The sequence below is a fragment of the Ornithodoros turicata genome, chromosome 2, assembly GCF_037126465.1.
Source record: "Ornithodoros turicata isolate Travis chromosome 2, ASM3712646v1, whole genome shotgun sequence".
Taxonomy (NCBI): Eukaryota; Metazoa; Arthropoda; class Arachnida; order Ixodida; family Argasidae; genus Ornithodoros; species Ornithodoros turicata.
Window position 1 is genome coordinate 49,693,349 of NC_088202.1, and position 11,508 is coordinate 49,704,856.

Here is an 11,508-nt window from a genome sequence, read left to right on the forward strand (position 1 = left end):
GGAACCACCCCGGCGGGTAGGCCTAAATCGCTGTTCGCTATCCGTTACATGTACCGCATGTGAGGACGCATGTACCTCTTAATTTTAAGAGGTACATTTTAAGAGGTACGGAGGTACATTTTTTTAAAATGTACCTCCTGGCCAGGCGGTACTTAACCGTTACATATGCGTTACCTGATTTAGAGTGTACTGTTGCAGGTTATCAAGACGCTCGGGAGCAGGGCTTCTTTGAAGAAGACTGTTCGTCGGAGATGATCATGTTTGTGGAATCGAGTGGACAAGGACACTTGAACGGTCGCATATCCTGCGCCCTTGAATCGACCTCGAAGCATAATCCAGAGAGGACCGTCGTGCTTTGGTATCACGAGAAATTACTTTCAAGAGACAATCCTTTCATTCCTGTTATAGAAAGGCTCGGTAACGTGCAGCTGCGTAATATGACGGTAAGGCTGTTATCAGGTAAGCGCACTTCCTTAGAAGAGAAGCGGTACCTCCACATAACCCCCGCAGGACACTAAAATACATAAATAGAAACAAGCCGAAGCTCTATGGCTGCAGGTAGTGTACGAGTTCATAACTCAGAACGTCGCAGCTGCACGTCGCAACAGAACGTCAGCACAGTAAAGCAGCCTTATTAGGGAGATCATCCGCAGTGCATAGGCCTGCGACAGTTGAAGAGGTGACGTTTGAAGGCTTTCAGTTTGTGAGGCTCTCACCCTGGCGAGAGGACATCGCGTGCCGCGTGACCTTCTAACATTCCTTCCAGAGATGGGGAAGTTACTCGATAAAAGAAACTTGTTACGAGTTAAGTTACTCTGCAGAAAATGTAACGAAGTTACAGGTAATGAAATTGAACTTGAAGTTCCTAAGCTACTTTGGGAAAAGTGACGAGTTCCCTTCAAGTTACTCGCTCCCTAATATACACTTTCTAGTTCTTTACCCAGATCTTGATGACACAATCGGTGGTGCAAGATGTTTTGCGGAAATAGTGTTACTTCTACGAACACTACACCAGTATTTCATGTGACGAAAGAAGCGTACCTTTGTGCCTCATTTGATGGTTTTGATCATGTAATAAGGTTCTTCAACGGAGCACAAAACATACATTGCAAGTTTAGGTTCCACGAGTTGTCTTCTATGCACATTTAGTAGAACCGCACCAAGTATTAGTCTTAGTACACAGTGCCTTCTGTCATTATAAATACACTGCTCGTCGCTATGGTGGACGTCACAGGAGTCTCTTAATGTACGGTCAAAACAGAATTTCATTTATTATACATACCGCAGCCTTGTTAAGGTTATGGCAGGAACAGGTTTGCATGGTACAGAAAATTCTTCGTGGGAAGAGTCCTGATAGCACCACAGATTTAATCGCATAAACATACTGTGTAAAAAAAAAACAATATTTAATCGCATCTACGAGCTGAGGGCACAATATTCAGAATCTGCAAACTTCGCAGTGGATAAGGTCCCGCAGAATTGAAGTATAACGAGGAATGTGAATTGATCTGTTTTCATGGTTTAGGAGTGCAATGACTCACGAAGACAGATGAACGAATGACAACAATTATTTCGTTTACCTGTACTGTTTCATCGCACCCCTAAACCAGGCCCCCACAGCTCCCCGTCTTCGCGGCTCTAAATTTTTTTCCACATCATAACCACGTGGTATTACTGCGTCAGGCATCATCGTTGATACCCATTAACCGAAGGATATTGCGGGCTCTGCGATTGCCCAAGCAGCACAATGTACTGAAAGTCGAGTGCAATAGGGGTGGGCGGTATGTGTCTTATCAATGTTCTTTAGTTCCAGGAGTTTGTTCAAGGCCTTCCACCTGCCCGTCCACCCCTATTGCACTCGACTTTCAGTACATTTTGCTGCTTGGGTGGTTGGCAAAGTTTCGAAATAGCATTCTTTCACGGGCAGCCGGTCTTGCGGGCAGTTACGGGAGAGAAGACAAGAGTGGGAGCGAGCGTCTCGATAATGTCGGTTGATAGCACCGTATTGTTCAAAGACAGGTGTGTTCTCGATGTGTTCGTGTGTCAAAGTGACTCTGTGCGTGTTGTGATGTTTCCCGACACATAAAAGAGAATAGAAATGGAAAGAAAAAAATGGAAACGTAGACACGGACACAGACGTATTTGGAGACACTACTATACTACGAACGGTCTCTCCAGTTCAGAACTGGAATGCAGTGATGAGCTGACCCGTGAGGAACAATTTTGAGCGCCGTCGCCCCGTTGCATTTTCAAATGCAGTGACAACGGAGACAGGATTCGGTGTCGGTGCGACACAAGCATTTCCCGTTTCTCTGTAACCTTTGATGCCCTGCAAGCAACAAAAGATGCTCACTGTGAAATCGCATGCATTCATGTGAGCGTCGCTCGCGTCTAGGAGTATATACTGTGTGTGTGGTGTGTGTGTTTGCGAGTTCGAACTTGGTCTGATTAGAGTCAAGGAATGCAAAGCTTTGGGCTCTGTTTTCCGTGTGAATATCTGTGGCAAACCTTTGAGTCAATACGATGTACCAAGTAAATGTGTATTTTGTCCACGATTTGCCTTAGTTGTTTTCGAATATGGAATAACGAGCGTCAGGCAAGAAAACCAATAAAAGTAAAAGCCGATGATAGTGAGGACCGGCCGAAAGGCAAACCAAACTGCGAGACTCCTGACTGGCCGAGGGGTAGGCATCATAGTTCATTTTCATTGGTTATATGCCCAGTGCTGCCTGAATTATCTGAGACTATAGGCTCTATATGGGGAGCTGTGGGAGCCTGCCGAAACTATGAATATAGATCAACGTCTGAATCCTTATCATTATTAATTTGATCTGCTTGTTCACAATTAAATGAAGGTGCTTCAGTCTTTCAAAAGGTCGTCGCTTACTAAGAGGCGTTAAAGTTGTAGTGTTTACCGTGCAACCACATGAAAGCGGAGTCACTCGCGCCGTGCACTTATGACTGCGCGCACGGGGCTGTCGTCTCATTAGGGAGGACGCACCTGCGCTATTTGTGTACCAGAATCGAAAAGGAACTTACCCCAAGTTACTTTGACAAAGTTACCGCAAAAAGAAACGAGTTCCTCAAGAAGTTACTGGAGCTCAAAAGCAACGAGTTAAGTTAAAAGTAACGGGGAAAAGGTGCTTAGTTACGGTAACGAGTTACTTGTAACGGATTACCTCGAACACTGATCCTTTGCTCGAACGTTGCCTGCTTACGCATAACTGATGTGGCCCCTACGTCCGAAACTGCTGACAGGTTGTCTTTGGGTTATAAAGTACGGCATAGTCGGTATGGCACGGTGTTCGTAGGCGTTGGTGACCTTTTTTCTTAGCTTTACACTTCCGTTTCATATTGATGTCCAGCCAGAAGTCATCTTCAAGGGCACTCCCTTGGAACTGTGGTATGCATCAGGAATTCTGAACCAGAGTTCGCACAGCGTGGTTCATCTATCGGATGCTCTTCGACTGGCCCTAGTCTATAAGTTTGGAGGTGCCTACATGGACATCGACATCGTCAACCTTAAGCCCCTGAATGGACTCAGGAATTGCATCTCTCGTTCGCAAGAGGTAAGGTTCTTTTTTTATTTTTTGTTCACTTTCTGCGCAGTTAAAGATTTGAGTAGAACAAGTAGCTTAAAGAAACGACGGGCCGACTTCAGAGAGGGCGGCCACTTCGCTGCAAGATGTACCTCTTCCAGTTCGGTCACCTGCTTTAGAAAGCCAATAGAATGACCGAGGCTGTCGGCCCTCTGACATCACAGCTCGACTTTTAAGCTTCTATGAGGGTCCGTACTTACCCAACTACGATACGCAGAAAAAATATTTGTTATTGCGATGACATTATTGGGCTAGCCCCCGGGAATTCGTATGGTCTAAGCAGAAAATTCAGCTCGGACGATAGACGGCGCTACGGGAACCGTGGACGCAGAAGCGTTTATATCTCAGGATCATTAACGTGACTCCTCCCCTTCTCGCATGTACAGCTCTGCGTGCGGAGCCAACCCCATCGGCTTCATCTCAATGCTTCAGATAATTAAAATCAAAGGCTTTCGGAATAACACGGCGAGCAAAATAGTGTGATTTATGCTTAAGTCTCTCGAAGCCACGGGCAACAGCACTCCAATCGGCTTGGAGTTTGATTGTGAACTCGACACGTTGAAGCGTACCGATTCGGCAAAGCATATGAACACTTATTTTTATTCAACACATTTACGCAACGAAAAAGAAACAAACAAGATTGGCTTTAATAAAAAAAGTTGTCCTCCAATTGGGGTCAGTGGACCTTATTTCTTTACGTCAAACCGCACAGCGTGTTATCCTCTCTAGCATTACACCATAACGCATTTGCTCCTACACTCGATTGATTGATTGATTGGTAAAAGAAAAATGGAGATATTAGTCCCGAACTACTTGGGACTGGCTACTCCAGGACACGTTATTTAGGGCTCATTACATGCAAAATGAAGGGAAAAGAGGGTGTGGGAAAAAAAGGAATGGAAAACTATACAAATCTATACGCTTTGCGAGGCACACATGCCTAGACGCGAGTGGGTAAACGCGATCAAGTGCGAAAGTGCGAAAAACTCAATGCACGAAAACACAAACAAGCAAAGAGCGTCACAGAGTGTCCACCGAGACGTGGAATTGCACAAGGGCGCGCATGGCGGGTATGAGCTGATTTTCAGGCCAGCACCCAATCTGCAGTATGGGCGATTATCCAGGCGTGCCACCGATGACACAATGGTACGACGGTGTGCATTGTACCTCGCGCAGTCTTGGAGTATAAGATTCACGTCTTCAACTACACCAGACAGAACGCATTTGGGGGAGGAAACCCTGCTGAGCTTAAACAATAGTCGGCCGCTGTATGGTACGTTGAGGCGTAGCCTGTAGATGGGCGATGTGATGGGTCGAGGAAGCGCTGACGTCATATAAAAACAGATATCGGGGTCCACCTTGCGCACCTTGTGGGAACCTTTTTGGAGTGCCCTGCAGTCAACGCAGGGAAACATCCCACGTCATCATCATCTATCCATCTATGTTGTTGTTGTTGCGCAGGAATGACGTAGCAGGGACATCTTCTTCGCCAGTTTTCACCGCACAGAAGTCCCGTTAGTGAACAGATTGACCTCTTCGCGTTCGCTTGGGTAAAGTACGCAGTGCGCGTCGGTACACCGCGTGCCACATGCGCCCGTCTCGCAACTATGTCGGCAGCTTCATTCCCAGGACACCACAACGGCATGGGATCCACTGCAAATTTATGTTATGACCCTGGGTGACGGCAGTTGAACATTTCTTGAGGACATCACACATCAGTGGAGCGAGAGAGCTCCATCCCATGGTACAGTGCAAAGCTTGCAGGGCTGTTTTGGAGTCACTGTAAGCGGTCCAGTGTATGGGGGCTGACGGGACACAATGAGAGAAAGCGCCATCCGAATGGAACATAGCTCGGCCGCAGCCGCATATGTCGTGTGCGATAGTCTTGCACTTCTTTCAATCGACAGCTCCGGCATCACATATGCACAAGCAGAGCCCGTCTGTGTCGATGAACCGTCGGTAAAGGTTTTAATCCACCCTTGAGCGCGATGAAGAATGGCCAGACTGAGTTGCCGAAGAATAATTGTCGTAAGTGAGTTTTTCGAAGCCAAGCCAGGGACATTGGCATGCACAGGAGGAGCCTGAAGGGCACATGGTGGATCTGGGGGTGGAGTCGGTTCTTTATGCTTCGGAATGGGGCTGCGGTGAGCTAAAACAGCTTGGCAGTAGCTGGATGCTGGTATTCGAAGAATGTCGCGCAGGGTGGAGGGGGATATGTCTATTAAGAAAAAAAAAAAAGAAAAGTAAAGGTCAGCCAGACGGAGGTCGGCTTGCTATTCCAAAAGAGGGGAAAAAAAGAAAAGGAAATGAAAGAAGGAAAGAAGAGAAATGAACGAAAGAATGTCGCGCACTAATGTGTGGTGGTAATGGCGAGTGGGGAGCGTCATGTAGAGGAGTCAGTTGTTGTCAAATTCTTCAAAGAGGTTAACTCTTGGCAGTCAAGCATACCATAAATGCACTGACAGAAAACAACACAAACGTACTGCACAAAACGTAAAACTGCACAAAATGTACGATTGCAACGCGCAAGAGGGCTTTCAATCTCGCAGGTCAAGAAAGTTGCTTCTCTCGGCTGCCAGTCTGCGACGTCACGTCTGTTGCCCAATAGCAAGACGCCCGCCTTCTGTTTTTCAAATGTGATTACGGGGAGCGTTAGTAGACCGTTGACGTCACCGTGAAGCTATACCTTCCGGAACCAATGGCAGCGTACATGATTCAGAATCTTATCAGTTCATTGGGTGCAGTAGACACGGTATTTCTGAAATCACGTTATCAACGGTCTACCAATGCTCACTAGTATATCTATAACGAATTCTGGGGGTTTTCGGTGTAACCGCGACGCGTCATGCTGCTTGGACAGGTTTCTTTATCGAGGGTCCACTTCAGTAGGGAGATTTAGAGGGGCTGGAAGGATTAAAATAGATTGAGCAGATTGGGCTCAAATTGGAAGGTCTTTACTATACTCGTAGAACGGTTCCAAAAAACATAAGCGAAGTATCTGATTCCTTTGAATTGAGTGACATACCGTTTATGATCTTTGTTTTGACAGCTTGCTTTATCGTATAGTTTTCGTAGAGTGCTTTCGATGTGTTAAAACTTCATGTGTCCGTGTTAGCACCACGAAGCAACTGTGGCTATGAGCGGCGTACAGACGTGGACAGATGGAGAGATGACAGCAGGAAGGAGAGGGGGGCAGAGAGGTTGGTGTGCGTCCTGCGCCGACTTCAGCGGGGAACTGTGCCGACATTCACCTCTTAAATCTGTGGGAAAACCCAGGGAAAACCGTAGACAGCACAGCCGGGGGTAGGATCGTATCCTACCACGTCCTAATCTTCCGCACGACCTCAGCTACCACCAGCAAGCGGACGCTTTTACCCAAAAGAATATGCCCCCATCACCATGGACGACATCACGGGAGACGCACTGTGCAGACTGTCTGTACGGCGCGTCTCGCGTGATGTCGTCCTGAACATCGTCGTCCTAAACGTCGTGTCCGCAGCGGGGGTTGCTGCGGACAAGCGGCGTGCTGCAGAACATTCGCGCAAGTATAGTATATAGAGTTCGCAGATGTGCCGCCAATAGCTGCGGGAGATGCAGACGCGTGGCTCAAAATGAGCAACGTATGCGGTTTGCGACAAAGCGTGCCGCCTTTGCACTCGGCCAGATGTTCAGGAATGCGCACCAACGAGCACAGTGACTTTAACAAGAAATGAACGCGTTTGCAGAGGAAACCCGTATTTCTGCACGAGGTTCATGGCAAGCTATGGTTGGGTTTACCGTTGGGCCGCACGAGAATCATATTCGTTCACCGCGCAGGGACCCACCCTTCGTCGCTGCAATGCTCTCGCCAGAGGAGGCACAGTAAGCGGGTTTCGCCGCCTGGACAATAGTGTCGCCGCTGGCATTTCCCGCCAAATTCCGGCTATTTACTTTCCATTGGCTCCGGTGCCCCACGTGACCCTTCTCGATCATGATTGGCTGAGGCTCATTTAACCGGTGGATTCGCCCGCGTTCGTTTCTCCGAGGCGTCGACCCGTCTGACCGTTGTGTAGCTGGCGTCTACGTATGTGAGCAGACGGTGATTTCGTTTCGTGGATTTCGAAGATGTTCGAGCCATGGACGAACGCCTGAATGAAAGGTAAGCAGACAAACGTATGATGCATGTCAGTGATCAGACTTTTAATACTGTCGCCTAACTGTGTGCATGGAGGTACGCCTTGCCCCGTATTACATCACTTTCTGCCGGTTATCAATCATGATCTGGTTGATGATTGTGCGTGGCGTTACTTGTTGCGTTTTGTTCCGCTATGTGAATGTGTCTGATGTTTAGTACACTGGTGTGCATGAAAAGGAAAACAGCGTGCATCGCGTACGCAGGGATCCTCGAATTTTGTCATTAGTCGACATTAGGCGCGTAACGATAGCATGTCTTACAGAGCGTATTCAGCCAATTAACGTTGCCTGTGCTCGGGTTTACCATATCGTTAACAGGTTCCTTTTTTTTTTCATTCAGACACCGACAGCTGTTCGTGGCCCTGCGATCCGCGAGCATGTGGCCCCTGTCACCAGAAAATTCGACAGTTGTGCTGGGATGAAGCGGATGGCTTCTGCGATTCATCACGTGCTATATATGTGTGTAATAATATCTACTTTCTCCAAACCGAAAAGATTCCCTTAAGGATTGTATAATATGATAGTCACGCTTTCTGTCGCTCGGCACTATTTATTCTTCATTTATTCTGCAGTATTCTGTAATAATCGTGTAGATTTACTTGCATTCAAATGTTGCTTCTTGTTTATATGTTTACGGTGTCAATAAATCTGTACATGTGAATTCCTTCGTCTTCTGAATTTTCATTTTCTGCTTCCCGATAATATTAGCAGATGGCCTGGCGAAGCGCTCGGAACAGGGGGGGAGGGGAGATAATTCGAGTGAGAGGGTGTGGAAAGGGCACGCAGCGCACATGCGCAGTTCAATCAGCCAGCGCGCGCTTTTTGGCGCCGTTTTCCGGCTACTTTGTCGTGATTCGTTACTGATGATCACGTGGTGAAGGGGGGCGGTGGTTTTCGTGGCGAAACTGTGGAAGCTACAGCTGCACTCCACTGCTCTCGCACTGCAGTTGATTTGTAATGCTAACGCATTTTCGCCGCATTAATTACATTAATCGTCGCTCAATTTTTTTCTTCGTTTCTTTCTTTTCGCGCTTTTAATTAACGCCGCTCGTCCAGCGTCTGACATAGAGAAGCCGAACAGTGGCCCTCCCCCCTTGCACCAGCAGCCAATAAAAGTGCTCGATAACCTGACGTCACAACACGCCAGAAGAAGCTCAAGTGGATAGACAGCGCTGCGCGCACTCTTCTGAACTAATTTTCTCAGGAAAAGCAGAGTGGATAAAAGCACTCGCTCGTTAGAGGTTGCTCCAAAGTCTTGCTGAAGGCTGGAAGGTGGTGGGTTCGAATCCTACCACCGTCTGTGCTGTCTGCGGTTTCCTTGGTTTTCCGGCAGAGTTTCCAGACGAATGTCGGCACAGTTCCCTCTAAAAGTCGGCCAGGGGTTCGTGCTATCCTCTCTCCATCTGTCAGCGTCTGTACGCCATTCATAGCCACAGTTGTTCCGCGGAGCTAACACGGATTCAAAAAGAAAAGTTCCTAAGGTAGTATGTTCGTATCACGCGATAGAAAATATATGTTGGAGGCTGCTTCCATGCTCCTCGGATGCTCCAAGGGGTGGGCGGACAACCAAAAACCGAAAGTGGAAAACGAGCCCCCAATTTCAGTTTCGCATTACTGTGAAATAGGACGCCCTCCTTCTCATTCTATTTCTTCCTTCCAGGACATGGTCTCCAATGCCTTTTTATTTTTTGACCGAGGCCACCCGTTCCTCCTTCACTGCATGCGACGCTTTGCGGAGAACTACAAGCCACACACATGGGGAGAGAACGGTCCAAGACTTTTACGTCACGTCATACTCAAACTTTGCAACAAGCCAAGCATCCGGGATCTCGTCGGACAGCCATGCGCGAACGTCACTGTGTTACCGTCCGAACTGTTACTTCCATTAAACTTTACACAGTGGAACCATTTCTTCCAACGGAAGCACTGTGCACAGGCCTGGAATTCACTGGAACAGAGTTACGTCATGCACATCTTTGGTTCCAGGAGTAGTGAGGCACATGTGAAAGAGAACGACGGATCCGCGTACGAAGAGGCGGCCAGATTGCATTGTCCGAAATCGTTCAGGACAGCCATTAAATATCGAGGTTATTTTTAACTTGAGTCAAGGTTTTGTTGTTGTGCGGGCAGTAGTTCTACGAAACAGGCTGGTGCTGCAACACCCTTCATGACTGTTACTCGTTCATGTGGAGCGCGACTTGCGTAGTTCTGTATCTTGCAAGAACGCAGTTTGCCAACACCTGTTCGAGGTTTTAATACTTGACACTTGGTACTTTGGATAAGTGACGCTTTAGATAACGTTGGTTTCATTAATATTTAAGTAATGTGCAGCGTCGTGGTTCCAAAATGTCACAATAGTACGCATCACTCCACGATGAAACATACGTGTACTTTCACGTTTATACACAGCTAGCATAGCACAAAGAATAATAATACAATAATGTAAATACCAGGTGCTTTTCTTCGTTAGAGTTTTTCAATACGAACTAACAGAGAAGCATCGGTGCCGGTTTTGCAGGTGTGTTATGTATGGCCAGGAGGACATTCTCTCCAATAGAATATATAACTATACTAGATGTCTGAGTACATGAAATTTATGAATTAACTGTTTCATTAGATGATTTCGTGCAAAAGTGCGATAGCAGAATGAGAGACAATCCTTATTGGAAGCCATTGTATACTCCTGATATCCTGAAGTGTGGAAATACGTTGAACTATCCATCGACTAGTTTCGCTATGCAAATCAGCCGCAATCGGAACCGCGCCAATACCAGCGCCATGGCCGAGTGGGCTAAGGCGTCCGCTCGTTGGTGGTAACCAAGGTCGTGCTGTAGACTAGGTTTTTCCTGGGTTTTCCGAAGACTTTCCAGACGAATGTCGGCACAGTTCCCCCTGAAGTCGGCCCAGGACGCATACTAACCCCCCTGTCCCCGACTCCTTCCTGCTGTCCTCACTCCATCTGTCCACGTCTGTACGCCGCTCATAGCCACAGTTGCTTCGCGGCGCTAACACGCAATAAAAAAAAACAAAAAGGAACCGCGCCAATAAGAAGCGCAAGAAGGACAACACTCATTCACATGAGGGGGCGCTTTGTCATTTGTAGCGATGGGGATGAACGGAGTAAGTACGGATTACCTGGCCAGGTGCTAATTGGCTCAGCGCTCTCTGGCCCAGATATGGCGCCTACGGTGAAGGAAGGCGCGCGCGCTTTTGGTTTGGGCTCAGTTCCATAGCGAATGGCTTTCAACGAGAATTGTCTCCCATTCTGCTACCTCACTTTTGTCCGAAACCCCTATCACAGAATTAATGAATTTTACGCAACTAGTCATCTAGTAGCTCCATATTATCTTCGAGAGAATGTCCGCAGGACCGTAAACTCACCTGCAAAAAAAAGCATGTATTCTGTGAATAAAACTAAGGAATAAAAAAAAATGCTATGCAACACGAGTAAAACGATAGCAATGCCTGAACTGCTGAGGAAATGCTGGTATAACTTTCAATTGGGCGACTGCCATCTTTACAACTCCCAAAGAGCAGCTTTGCAGTGTCGCCTGCAATCGATCGCAGCCGCACCATTCACATTGACAACCATCCACGGCCCTTGGTCAAACCAGATCGACCATCGTCAAGCTGTGGAGTACTTCGAGGTTTTTCTGCGGGACACCGGTCTCCTCTCTACTCTATGATCTGCCTGCGTACCTGTCAGCTGTGTGTTTGTGTTTTTGTATATTGTGTT

The 11,508-nt window shown here is 47.4% G+C and overlaps 1 protein-coding gene across 2 annotated transcripts in view; it reads left to right on the top strand.

Moving 5' to 3' along the window:
• LOC135383445 (lactosylceramide 4-alpha-galactosyltransferase-like) overlaps window positions 1–10,151 on the top strand; it is a 44,963-nt gene extending 34,812 nt beyond the window's left edge. For both annotated transcript variants that reach the window (XM_064612891.1, XM_064612890.1), the window contains 3 exons: window positions 199–443; window positions 3,366–3,569; window positions 9,433–10,151. In XM_064612891.1, coding sequence (XP_064468961.1) covers window positions 199–443; window positions 3,366–3,569; window positions 9,433–9,870 — 887 coding nt within the window. In that variant the 3' untranslated portion in view covers window positions 9,871–10,151. The remainder of the gene's footprint in view (window positions 1–198; window positions 444–3,365; window positions 3,570–9,432) is intronic.
• Window positions 10,152–11,508: the final 1,357 nt, after the last annotated feature.